This window comes from Thalassophryne amazonica, chromosome 1, assembly GCF_902500255.1.
Source record: "Thalassophryne amazonica chromosome 1, fThaAma1.1, whole genome shotgun sequence".
NCBI classification, from domain to species: domain Eukaryota; kingdom Metazoa; phylum Chordata; class Actinopteri; order Batrachoidiformes; family Batrachoididae; genus Thalassophryne; species Thalassophryne amazonica.
In genome coordinates, this window is record NC_047103.1 from 45609604 (window position 1) to 45623983 (window position 14380).

The 14380-nt window shown below is 42.7% G+C and overlaps 1 protein-coding gene across 3 annotated transcripts in view; it reads right to left on the reverse strand.

Moving 5' to 3' along the window:
- Positions 1-14380, reverse strand: part of zbtb47b (zinc finger and BTB domain containing 47b) — a 67827-nt gene that overhangs the window by 10446 nt on the left and 43001 nt on the right. Inside the window, exons 2-4 of one of the 3 annotated variants that reach the window (XM_034168966.1) lie at positions 10107-11273; positions 9915-9998; positions 9627-9774 (exon numbers count right to left, since the gene is read on the reverse strand). In XM_034168966.1, coding sequence (XP_034024857.1) covers positions 9627-9774; positions 9915-9998; positions 10107-11273 — 1399 coding nt within the window. Of the gene's footprint in view, positions 1-9626; positions 9775-9914; positions 11274-14380 lie in introns of all 3 variants that reach the window. The other 2 variants (XM_034168971.1, XM_034168964.1) reach the window with 2 other exon arrangements.

Genomic DNA, 14380 nt, shown 5'->3' on the forward strand with positions numbered 1-14380 from the left:
CACACACAAACAGACACAGCAGAGCAGATAAGCTGAAGGTTTTCCGTGCCGTACCAGCAGGAGGACAAATAAGCAAACCATCAAACACCAAACTGTCAGGATGTTTTTATTGGTGAATCATGCTGCAGAGGACAAATAACTGCATAACAACAACTCTCACATGGTGCATGTACAACATTCTTTATCTGATGGTACACAGATGCATGATGGGAATGAGGTAGGCCCATCTGGAAAATAAGATGCTTATCTTCTAAAAAGAGGAACATGAAAGCAACACGCGCGCGCGCGCACACACACACACACACACCAAAGGCTGATGCTGCACTGTCACATCAAGACAAGTTTACTGTACCTACAACCTCTGAAAAATAATGAAAAACGTTACTAGCTAGCTACCCAGTCTGTTTGCTTATTGACATGAATTAGATATTTAGAAAAGATTATAAATGACGCTTAAAATTTTGCACACTACATACATACAGTAGTGTTCAGAATAATAGTAGTGCTATATGACTAAAAACATTAATCCAGGTTTTGAGTATATGTCTCATTGTTACATGGGAAACAAGGTACCAGTAGATTCAGTAGAGTCTCACAAATCCAACAAGACCAAGCATTCATGATATGCACACTCTTAAGGCTATGAAACTGGGCTGTTAGTAAAAAAAAAAAAAAAAAGTAGAAAAGGGGTGTTCACAATAATACTTGCATCTGCTGTTGATGCTACAAACTCAAAACCTTTATGTTCAAACTGCTTTTTTAGCAATCCTGTTAATCACTAAAGTAGTATTTAGTTGTATAACCACAGTTTTTCATGATTTCTTCACATCTGCAAGGCATTAATTTTGTTGGTTTGGAACCAAGATTTTGCTCGTTTACTAGTGTGCTTGGGGTCATTGTCTTGTTGAAACACCAATTTCAAGGGCATGTCCTCTTCAGCATAAGGCAATGTGTTGTGTGGGCCACCAGAAGAGGAGGTACTGCTGGCCCACCACCAGAGGGCGCCCTGCCTGAAGTGCGGGCTTCAGGCACGAGAGGGCGCTGCCGCCACAGACACAGCCGGGGGTGACAGCTGTCACTCATTATCTCTTGACAGCTGTCACCCATTCATGCTTCATCATCTCACTCCATAAAACCAGGACGTCATCTCCACCTCATTGCCGAGATATCGTCGAACCGTTCAGGTACTATTCTCAGTCTTAAAGTAAACTGTGTGTCAGTCTGAACTCTTTTTTGCAGCCGCTTTCCTGTGGTGTTCCTTATCTGTGAGACCGGCGTTTGGTGTGATCTGCGACGGCTTCGCTTCACACCTCTACCAGATAACTTCAACTTCAACTTTTTTCTTGTATAGCGCCAAATCACAACAAACAGTTGCCCCAAGGCGCTCCACATTGCAAGGCAAGGCCATACAATAATTATGAAACACAGTCTACGTCTAAAGCAACATAACCAAGGGATGGTCCAGGGTCACCCGATCCAGCCCTAACTATAAGCCTTAGCGAAAAGGAAAGTTTTAAGCCTAATCTTAAAAGTAGAGAGGGTATCTGTCTCCCTGATCTGAATTGGGAGCTGGTTCCACAGGAGAGGAGCCTGAAAGCTGAAGGCTCTGCCTCCCATTCTACTCTTACAAACCCTAGGAACTACAAGTAAGCCCGCAGTCTGAGAGCGAAGCGCTCTAATGGGGTAATATGGTACTATGAGGTCCCTAAGATAAGATGGGACCTGATTATTCAAAACCTTATAAGTAAGAAGAAGAATTTTAAATTCTATTCTAGCATTAACAGGAAGCCAATGAAGGGAGGCCAACACGGGTGAGATATGCTCTCTCCTGCTAGTCCCCGTCAGTACTCTAGCTGCAGCATTCTGAACCAACTGAAGGCTTTTTAGGGAACTTTTAGGACAACCTGATAATAATGAATTACAATAGTCCAGCCTAGAGGAAACAAATGCATGAATTAGTTTTTCAGCATCACTCTGAGACAAGACCTTTCTGATTTTAGAGATATTGCGTAAATGCAAAAAGGCAGTCCTACATATTTGTTTAATATCCGCTTTGAATGACATATCCTGATCAAAAATAACTCCAAGATTTCTCACAGTATTACTAGAGATCAGGGAAATGCCATCCAGAGTAACGATCTGGTTAGACACCATGCTTCTAAGATTTGTGGGGCCAAGTACAATAACTTCAGTTTTATCTGAGTTTAAAAGCAGGAAATTAGAGGTCATCCATGTCTTTATGTCTGTAAGACAATCCTGCAGTTTAGCTAATTGGTGCGTATCCTCTGGCTTCATGGATAGATAAAGCTGGGTATCATCTGCGTAACAATGAAAATTTAAGCAATACCGTCTAATAATACTACCCAAGGGAAGCATGTATAAAGTGAATAAAATTGGTCCTAGCACAGAACCTTGTGGAACTCCATAATTAACTTTAGTCTGTGAAGAAGATTCCCCATTTTGAACAAACTGTAATCTATTAGACAAATATGATTCAAACCACCGCAGCGCAATGCCTTTAATACCTATGACATGCTCTAATCTCTGTAATAAAATTTTATGGTCAACAGTATCAAAAGCAGCACTGAGGTCCAACAGAACAAGCACAGAGATAAGTCCACTGTCCGAAGCCATAAGAAGATCATTTGTAACCTTCACTAATGCTGTTTCTGTACTATGATGAATTCTAAAACCTGACTGAAACTCTTCAAATAGACCATTCCTCTGCAGGTGATCAGTTAGCTGTTAGATAAGTGGGTAGACAGGAGCTGCACGAGTGTGTGTTAGAGGTGGAGGTGGAATTCCCACCGTTGTTGTTACTGGGTGTGCACACACCCATATCTTATTGTCTCTGCTCCCTGCCAGCAGTACCAGATCCGACCTTCGAAGACGGTGGCCACCTGGGGACTCGGGACTTGGCGGCTCCAGTATTCTTCGGGTTCGGTGGCGGAAGAAATCGTGTGGTTCCGGTTCATCTCAGGACAGACGTCTTCTATCCTCGAGCCTGCCCACACGTCACCCTTGTGATTGACTGTCTGTAAAATTTCACATTCCTCTGTGTTGTGCTCTTTCACAACAGTAAAGTGTTCATATTCGACTCTTTCATTGTCCGTTCATTTACACCCCGTTGTGGGTCCGTGTCACTACACTTTCACAACAACATGACCTCTTCAAGTATTTTGACATATCCAAACTGATCCATGACACCTGGTATGTGATATATAGGCCCAACACCACAGTAGGAGAAACATGCCCATATCATGATGCTTGCACCACCATGCTTCACTGTCTTCACTGTGAACTGTGGCTTGAATTCAGAGTTTGGGGGTCGTCTCACAAACTGTCTGCGGCCCTTGGACCCAAAAAGAACAATTTTACTCTCATCAGTCCACAAAATATTCCTCCATTTCTCTTTAGGCCAGTTGATGTGTTCTTTGGCAAATTGTAACCTCTTCTGCATGTCTTTTATTTAACACAGGGACTTTGCGGGGGATTCTTGCAAATAAATTAGCTTCACACAGGCGTTTTCTAACTGTCACAGCACTTACAGGTAACTCCAGACTGTCTTTGATCATCCTGGAGCTGATCAATGGGTGAGCCTTTGCCATTCTGGTTATTCTTCTATCCATTTTGATGGTTGTTTTCCATTTTCTTCCACGCGTCTCTGGTTTTTTGTCCATTTTAAAGCATTGGAGATCATTGTAGATGAACAGCCTATAATTTTTTGCACCTGCGTATAGGTTTTACCCTCTCCAATCAACTTTTTAATCAAACTACGCTGTTCTTCTGAACAATGTCTTGAACGTCCCATTTTCCTCAGGCTTTCAAAGAGAAAAGCATATTCAACAGGTGCTGGCTTCATCCTTAAATAGGGGACACCTGATTCACACCTGTTTGTTCCACAAAATCGACGAACTCACTGACTGAATGCCACACTACTATTATTGTGAACACCCCCTTTTCTACTTTTTTTTTTACTAATAGCCCAATTTCATAGCCTTAAGAGTGTGCATATCATGAATGCTTGGTCTTGTTGGATTTGTGAGAATCTACTGAATCTGCTACCTTGTTTCCCATGTAACAATAAGAAATATATTCAAAACCTGGATTAATCTTTTTAGTCACATAGCACTACTATTATTCTGAACACTACTGTACATGCATTTCAAGTCACATATTAAAGTCAAACAAAATAAGAGACAGGACCATCAAAAACTAAAATACATACTATTGGGGTTTATCTTGTAGGCAGGTGTAAAAACGAGTAGTGCAGAGGGCACAAATCCATATCGGGCATGTTCAAGTGAACTTTGCTATTTAAGTGATGGGAAATAGTGGAACAGAGCCGGGCCCTGGGCACAGATGGGTTGTAATTGACATATTCATCAGGTATGGGTGTACCTTAGTCCACACATGATATCATCTGGTCAGAATTGCACCTGTACGGCCCTTTAAAATAGAATGTGCTATGCCTACAGAGCAGTGGTAACTAGCAAGCAGACAAGTGAAAAGTTAAAGGATTAGTGCCAACCTGTCTGAGTGCATAGTGAACAGCGCCCACCAAAGCTCCCTGAGGTGAAGCAGTAAAGTGAGATTTTGTATTTTCATCAGTGTTTACTTTGATTTCTTTGGATGGTTGCTTCAATTTACTTTAATTGTGTATACTATGGAATATAACTGGGGAAAGGGGAGCTCATAACAGAAAACCATGACTTCACTTTGCATCATCTCAGTCCATTAGCTTCCTAAATGCAAATATAAAAAGAAATATTGTTTTATGAGTTGTTCAATCCTGCAGATTGAATTCTGTCTCTTTGTTCGAGATGCTGTTGAAGTTGCTTCACTTACATCACTGATGGCTATAGTGAAGAGGAGGAGTACTGCAACTTTTCTACCACCAATCTCCTTTATCGGAGTGTAGTGCGGAACTACGAAGGGAGCCTTGAGTTGGTTGGTGGCCAAACTGTGGCATCTGGAGGACTTTCAGAAATGTCACCTGTGGACAGTGGGTGCTGTTCATTGGACCTTTGCCGCTTTTCTGTTGGACAGGGTGGTTACCATGACCACTGGAACTGACAAGTGTCTGGATGCTTGGTTCCGTCATCTCTGTTTTGTGTCTTCGACATTTTTCTGTTGTACTTTATTGCCATTTATTTGTCATTGGTCGTATGGCCAATGCAGATGGTCACCCCCTGAGTCTGATCCACTTGAGGTTTCTTCCTATAATTGCTCTGGGGGTTGGGAAGATTACACCTTACCCCTGCAAACTTGCTTGGGGCAACTTATGCTGCGATTTGGTGCTATAATAAATTAACTGAATTAATGGAAAGGCATATTCTGAGAAAACTCCCATTTATCGCAAAAAATGTTTTTACACTTGCATGATGTAGTTTTCAGGCAAATCAAAGAAGGCATTTTTTTTTTCAAAACTGCAACGGAAACACTTTTTATGTTATTACAAGTCCCATGACATATAGAAAGAGTCCCATAACATTGTAAAACAGATGGCACAATACATGTGGATGACGTCAGAGATGGAGAGCTTGTTGAACCTTAAAACAGATGATGTTATAAGTAAGTAAGTAAGTAAGTAAGCTTTATTTATATAGCACTTTTCACAGACCAAGGTCACAAAGTGCTTCACACGATATAAATAGACAATAAAAACAACACATACAAATATAGAACAATAAAATAAATTGACACTAAAATGCCAGTTTAAAAAAAATGTGTCTTTAGTTGCTGTCTAAAAACATCCACAGAATCTAGTGAGCGAAGAGAACAGGGAAGCTCATTCCAGAGGCGAGGTGCCACAGCTTTAAAAGATCTGTCCCTTCGAGTTTTAAAACAAGTTCGGGGAACCATCAGCAGGTTCTGATTGGAAGACCTCAAACTCCTGCTGGAAACAAGGCTGGATCAGGTCCTTAATGTATTCCGGTGCCTGCCCATGTAGAGCTCTAAAGGTCAGCACGAGGATTTTGTAATTTATCCTGTAAAAAACAGGGAGCCAATGTAAAGACTTGAGGACAGGAGTAATATGCATTCTCCTGTGGACGCGGGTAAGAAGTCGTGCAGCAGAATTTTGCACTACCTGCAGGCGGGCCAGCTCTTTCTTACTGAGGCATGTAAAGACACTGTTACAATAATCAAGTCGTGAAGAAACAAATGCATGCACAATCATCTCTAGCTCATTAAAAGCCACCATTTTGCGTAATTTGGAAATGTTTCGAATTTGGAAAAAAAACAGTTCTTAACGAGCTGCCTGGTGTGATGTTCCAAAGACATCCCTCCATCCAAAATGACACCCAGGTTACGCAGGCTGCCTTTAACAGAGCTGCTCAGATTACCAAGGTGATTCTTAATGACAGACATAGCACTATCTGGAGCTACAATCAATGTCTCAGTCTTATTAGAATTCAACTGCAGGCTGTTTTCAGTAAGCCATTCTGTAATTTTAGTGAGACAACTAATGAGAGAACAAATTTTCTGTGCTTCAGTTGTCTTAAAAGAACAGTACAGCTGCAAGTCATCGGCATACAAATGGTAGGACACATCGCAGAACTGCTGGATCAGCTTACCAAGAGGAAGGATATACAGCAGGAACAAAATCGGACCCAGGACTGAGCCCTGCGGGACACCCCACAAAAGATCAGCAGATTCAGACATCACATTGTTCACAGAAACACTAAAAGTTCTACCAACCAAGTAAGAGCTAAACCACTCTAATACAGGACCTGACATTCCAACCGTATCCCGCAATCTATTAATCAAAATCCAGCAGAGTCCATGAAAATCCATGCCATTTTTCATGGCATTACTGGACATGAAAAAGAACAAAAACAAAATGGCAATATTTGTGGGACTTACCCATCCATTTCCATGACTATTGCAACTGCAGTTCTCACAACAGTCTCACTGAATGTCATTTCGCTTTTGTTTTTTTGTCAACATTGTGAAAATACTGCTTACGTTTTGCATAAATCTGTAATAGAACCCCGGATATTGATGCCAGGGAAGTGCAGAGAGAAAGAAATACACTTTGTTGTGATGGACATTATGAATGCACAAGCTCTGCGCCTGATTAGGAGTGCACTGATCTGATATTTTGGATCAGTATTGGTCTGATATTGGCCAAAATTACTGCATTGGATATCAGAAATTTAAAAGAAAAAACAAATAAAGCACATCTGAGATGGTGCACAAAACACTTTGGATGGCATTACGTGGCTTTTCATATAGTGAAATAGTTCTTGTTGTTGCTGTATGAAATTGTGCAGCATGTCACATTTAGAGGAGATTACTGGGATATATGGACAACGTAAAAGGGAATTGCCATGGTGAGCGCAAAGCATTACTGTTGTGTGGGCCGCTGAAGAGGAGGTACTGCTGGCCCACCACCACCAGAGGGCGCCCTGCCTGGAGTGCGGGCTCCAGGCACCAGAGGGCGCTACCGCATCATGGGAGTAATCTGGGTGACAGCTGTCACCCATCACCAAACACAGCTGTTTCTACTCAGCACCGAGGTATATCAGGAGGACGGCGTCTCCACCTCAGTGCCGAGATATCGCCTAAGACCAAGGTAACATTCTTTGCAGCATATTCTGTGATTGATAAACTTGTTAAACCTTTCAGGACTGGTGACTACTGAGACCCTCCTTCTTTGGATAAGTACTCACCTTCCTGCTGAACTTTGCCAAGAGGTGGAGGCGGCTTCTCCCCTCTCTGTACTGGGTGCGTTCATCCACTCCTGTGTGTTCTTGCTCTCTCCTGCCAGCAGTACCGGATCCGACGAGCGGAGGCAGTGGCCACCTGGGAATTCGGGACTTGGCGGTTCCAGTATTTCCGGGGTTCGGTGGCAGTGGAGATCTGGGTGGTTCCGGTTCGACTGAGACGGACGTCTCCTATCTTCGAGCCTGCCCACACGACACCAGCGGATTCGACCCTAAACATTGTGTTTGTTATACTACTCGTGCTTGTTTCAGTAGTAAATCTTGTTTTTTACTTCCTCCATTGTCCATTCATTGCGCCCCCTGTTGTGGGTCCGTGTTCCTACACTTTCACAACAATTACAATCACTCAGTTCTGAATATACACGAAGCTGTCAGATGAAGTGAGACTGCAGCAGGTGGGTGAAATTAAGACTCCACAGTGGATTTTTGAAGCAGTACATAATTTTGCTTCACCAGTATTATGCACAGAAAAAGTCTTGTTTGTATGATTTTATACACTTAAGAGCTGTGGCCTCTCTCACATCTACTCAGTCTTTATAATATCTCACAGGATGGCTTTCAGATGGCTTTCAGACGGCTTTTGGTTGCTTTTCAGTCGTGTGACTATCCTTGAAATTGTGGATGAGCTGGATATGCCAGAACATGTTCTGTGAGGCTTCATCATGGCGTTGCTTTGCGCCATGCAGCTCCGTGCCGACGCGCGAATCCTTCTGCTCCTCTTTCCATGACAAAAACTCCTGTAACAGTGGAATGTGCCGAAAAAGTGATGTCCACATCTTCTTCCTAGTTCTGTGGAAGTCAGACGACGTCCCGAATCAACAAAGCCTTCACTTTGGAAATGAACGGCACATTCCACTGTTACAGGAGTTTTTGTCATGGAAAGAGGAGCGGAGAAATTCGCGCGTTGGGACAGGAACCGCATGGCGCAAAGCAACGCCGTGATGAAGCCTCACAGGACATGTTCTGGCATGTCCAGCTCATTCACAATTTCTCGGATAGTCACACGACTGAAAAGCAACCAAAAGCCGTCTGAAAGCCATCTGAAAGCCATCCTGTGAGACCAACATGGAGGTGCTTTTGTCTGCGCCATGAGCGGCTCCGTAGCGCATCCCTCCACTTCTCTTTCCATGACAAAAACTCCTGTAACAGTGGAATGTGCCGAAAAAGTGCTGATGTCCACGTCTTCTGCCATTTCTGTGGAAGTCAGACGACATCCCGGATCAACAAAGCCTTCACTTTGGAAATTATCTGGTTGTTTCAGAGGGGTTTCAGCCTGTCGATCGGCGCTCGGAGTGCGCCGCGATCTCAGATGCTGTGGGCGGTCTTTAAACCGGCTGGAGCACTCCTTAATCTGTGTAATCCCCATAAAATCGTCCCTGAAAGCCATCTGAATTTTCCGAATGGTGTCCACCTGGAGGTCTCTCACAGTTTCTGGAAAGATTTGATGCAGCAAAGCTCCAAATCATTCAGACATTTTATTCGCAATAAAAATCCGACGAGAGGGGTGGACCACTGCTCACACAAAGCCTGCTCACAGGCGAATGACGCAACCGACAGGCGTGAAAAAACTCACGCATGCGCACGAAGGTTTAAGCTTGGCTGATGCAATCACACGTGATTCAAATCCATATGGTTTTTGAAAAAAATAAAAGGGTCCGTTACTTTTTGGACAGACCTCGTATTTGGTTTGTTTTTATATCATGCAACATAATGCAGAGAATAACAATACTGAAACTGTGATACGGTCACAGAAGCCACATTTTATTTCAAGCATGGACACAAACCCGTTCACACCTTGAAGAAGATTGATGTCTAACTTGAGATTTCTTAAGTTATGTGAAAAACATAGCACAGTCAAAATGACCAATCAGAATCCTTCATGTTACTGTCACTCACCAACCATGTGCTTCCTGACGTGAGCCATGGTGTAGAACTTCTTCTCACAGGTCTCACAGGAGAACTTCTTCTCGGCATAGCCGTGCACAATCTTGTTATGCTCGTGTAATGACCACAGCTTCTTGAAGGCCTTCCCACATGTTACACACTTTGCAAAAAGAGATTACGTACAAATTATCTGGGAAAATCTTACAAAAATATTAAATTGAATGTGCTCTGTCACAGTTACTAAAACATGCTACATCTACTACTACTATACTCGTATTAGTAATAATCTAAATGTGGTACCTGAATGCTCTTCTCGCAGTCGGTTTGTTGGTGCAGCAGCAGCTCGCTCTCCAGCAGAAAGCGTTTCCCGCAGTTATTGCAGATCTGCATGCGGTTGTGAGTGACGTTCATGTGTTTTTCCAGGTACCAGCGGTTGTTAAAGATGCGAGGGCATTTCTTACATGGAAAATGTTGCTTCTCCTCTAATCTTACCTTCTGACCGAGACCGTCTGCATCCAGCGTCCTCTTGCCACCTTGCCTCTGGTTGGCTAACGTTGCCTCGGCAAGCGTGTGGCGCAGAGAAACCGCCGTGGCTGCTTTGGCCAAGGCTCTGGTGGCTCTTCGAGGTCGATCCATCAGGGGCCTTTGCTCCAAGCCTGGAATGCTGAGGGTATTCTCCTCCTCCTCTTCATCCACATCCTCCTCCTCATCTTCGCTGCTCTGCCCCAGTATGTCCCTTCTTTTGCAGTTCCTGTCGTCCTCTTCTCCGCCTGCATCCTCATTTTCTGACTCGTTCACCACACCCTCTCTCTTGTCGTCACAGCAACGGCCGAACACGGCCTCTGCTGCGTCTCCCGTTTTACCCTCTGACCCCTTGGAAACATTCAGAGTCTGGTTGTTAAGATTTACCTCCACGATGATCTGATTTCTGTTGAAGGAGGTGTGGCCATCTGCTGTCTTTGACTCCTCCTTGTTGCCATCAACATTGCACAAAGCAGCCACGCCCGTTCCAGTACCTGGTCCCTCCTCCTTCTTGTAGTACTGATTTGTCTGGGAACTCATCTTGCCTGCCTCCTCCACTTTAACCAAGAATGGGCTGCCACCGTCCTGTACGTGCACCCTGCCTAGCTCCGACTCCTTTTTGATCTCCCGGTACATCTGGGTAGGAGGCATCACCGCAGGTGGTTCACTGTTGCCGAGCGCCCCCTGAGCCGCCATGTCTGTGCAGGTGGTTCTCAGCGAATAGCTGCTGATGAGGTCGCGGCAAGAAGCTGCAATGTCACTCATCTGAAGCAGAGTGGCAGCGTTGAGCACGTCGCGGACAGTGCGGCCGCTCACGAGCAGCTTGGAGGTGTAAATAAAGTTGAGGATTTGCTGCAGGCCCTGAGAGGTGAGGGCATCCAGAGACAGGTCCACCCGTCGCAGCTGCTTGCTTTGTGCAAAGAGCGAGTGGAAGAAAGGGCTGTAGGCCGCCAGCACACCTTTGTGTGCGGGGAAAGTGCTGTGCTGACGCACCAGAACAATGTCCACGTCGCAAAGGTCAGGCTGGAAGAGGCGCTGCTCGTTCAGCCTGTCCATCAAACAGGTGAAGTGCAGAGCTACATCCTCCACCAGAGAGAACTCAGCAGAGGGGAAGTCTGTGGTCTTCTCCACTATGAGCTGGAAGTGAAAAGAGAGGTGGAGAGAAGACGTCAGCAATTGATTTTACATTAACAAAATGAAAACGTGCAATGACAGCATACGTGCTAGAGCTGCAACAAATAATTTGATTATTAATCAATTATTAATCAGCAACAATTTTGGTAATCGATTGTTTTAAATCAGTTTTTTCTCACATGCCCAGATTCTCTGATTTAATCCTCTTAATTCACAATGCCCCTCCCCAACCCAACTTCTCTCTGACAGTAAACTGAATATCTTTGGCTTGTGGACCAAACACGGCATTTGGGGAATCTTAGGCTTTGAGGAGCATTGATCAATATTTTTCATTTTCTCACATTTTATGAAACAAAAAGGGATAAATTCAGAAAATACTCAGCTGTTTAACTCATGATGAAAACAAGAGCAGAGATTTCTGATGTTTGACAGTCTGGATCCAGATCACCTCCAAAATTCAGTGGAGTCTTCCATGCCCAAATATCTATCTGTGGTGCAAATTTGGTGAGAATCCATGAAGTAGTTTAAACGTAATCCTTCAAAACGAATATGAAGTGAAATCTTGATCCAGAATCTGGATCCAAATCACCTCCAAAATTTAATGGAGTCTTCCATGGCCTAATATGCATTTGTGGTGAAAATTTCTTCAAAATGTTTTGACACAATCCTGCTAACTTGACTGTAAAAATTGCTGAATATAATAAAATATGACATGACTCCACCCATGTGCTTTCTTCTGAGTTTGAGTGGCTTCCTTCAGGACGCAGACTTTGTTGTCCAGGCTGTCAGACACAGAGGAGAAAGACAACTTTAATCCCCAGGGCTGTCCAGCTACTAAACGCTGAACTTTAGCCCCCTCATGGCTTGAAACTGATGCTTGAAGCACATTTTAATAGCACTTTATTTAAAAGCACTTTATAATCCAGCATGTATAACCTTTTTAGCTGTTGAATGTGGCTGCATGGTCTGTGTATTGTTGATGGTTGTGTTTTGTGTGTATGTTATTTATTTATTTATTTATTTTTAAAGTCTTCCAAGCTACTGTCGTGCCATTTTAAAATTGCCCCTCAGGGATAAATAAAGTGATTTGATTGACTGATTAACAGACAGGCAGACAGACCACTGAATTTTGGAGGTGATCCAGATCTCATTTCTTTTGGCTTTAAAGTAAGGCTGTAACAAAGATAAAAACAAACAAACAAACAAAAACTATGGCTTTACTTCACAAAATTTGGCCCTTAAAATGCAGGCAATAGTTTTTCAGAGGGTTATAAATTAAAAAAAAATGTTCCGGGGGAGAATGCCCCTGGTCCCCCCTACAATACTGCCGCTTGCAGCGCTCGCCATGTGGCTGTGCCGCGCTAAGTTGTCCCACAGTCCACACAAGAGAACCTTCGTGTGCTGTCCAAAGGAAAGGCACGTTATAAGGAACTAATAAAAACTGTACAGTGTGAAACAGTGGACGATTCTCTTTTCTTGCCCACAACAACAGAAAAGAGTCCCAATAGCAACTTTAATCAGCAGAAAGGTGAGTCATGATTGACATCTTTAAATGCCTTTGACAGAGGTTGATTTAATCAATTGTGGACACACTGCTTCTAAATCAGAAACAGTGGGTCCACAATCAACATAGAGAAATGATCATTTTCCCGCTACACATCCTCGAAAACAATGTAACGGCCCAACTGCAGCGTAACTTCTTCAGGCAGCAGCATAAAGGCTTGTTACGCTGTCATAAAGGGCTGATTTAACACTTTGATAGGGCTAACTTAACACTTTGTTAGGGCTGATTTATCACTTTGATAGGGCTGATTTAACTTTGATAGGGTTAATTTAACACATTGATAGAGCTGATTTAACACTTTGATAGGGTTAATTTAGCACTTTGATAGGGCTGATTTAACACTTTGATAGGGTTAATTTAACACTTTGATAGAGCTGATTTAACACTTTGAAGGGTCTGATTTATCACTTTGATAGGGCTGATTTAACACTATGATAGGGCTAATTTAACACTTGGATGGGGCTGATTGAGCACTTTGATGGGGCTATTTAACACTGATAGGGCTGATTTATCACTTTGATAAATCTAATTTGACACTTTGATGGGGGTGACTTATCATTTTGACAGGGCAGATTTAACACTTTGGTGGTGGTGATTTAAAGCTTTGATGGGGCTAATTTAACACTTGGATGGGGCTGATTTAGCATTTTGATGGGGCTAATTTATCACTTTGATAGAGCTGATTTATCACTATGATAGGGCTAATTTAACACTTGGATGGGGCTGATTTAGCATTTTGATAGGGCTAATTTAACACTTTGATAGGGCTAATTTAACACTTGAATGGGGCTGATTTAGCATTTTGATAGGGCTAATTTAACACTTTGATAGGGCTGATTTATCACTTTGATAGAGCTGATTTATCACTATGATAGGGCTAATTTAACACTTTGATGGGTCTGATTTATCACTTTGATAGGGCTGATTTAACACTATGATAGGGCTAATTTAACACTTGGATGGGGCTGATTTAGCATTTTGATAGGGCTAATTTAACACTTTGATAGGGCTGATTTATCACTTTGATAGAGCTGATTTATCACTATGATAGGGCTAATTTAACACTTGGATGGGGCTGATTTATCACTTTGTTAGGGCTGATTTATCACTATGATAGAGCTGATTTATCACTATGATAGAGCTGATTTATCACTATGATGGGTATGATTTATCACTTTGATAGGGCTGATTTATCACTATGATAGAGCTGATTTATCACTATGATAGAGCTGATTTATCACTATGATGGGTATGATTTATCACTTTGATAGGGCTGATTTAACACTATGATAGGGCTAATTTAACACTTGGATGGGGCTGATTTAGCATTTTGATAGGGCTAATTTAACACTTTGATAGGGCTGATTTATCACTTTGATAGGGCTGATTTATCACTATGATAGGGCTAATTTAACACTTGGTTGGGGCTGATTTAGCACTTTGATGGGGCTATTTAACACTTTGATAGGGCTGATTTATCACTATGATAGGGCTAATTTAACACTTGGATGGGGCTGATTTAGCACTTTGATGGGGCTATTTAACA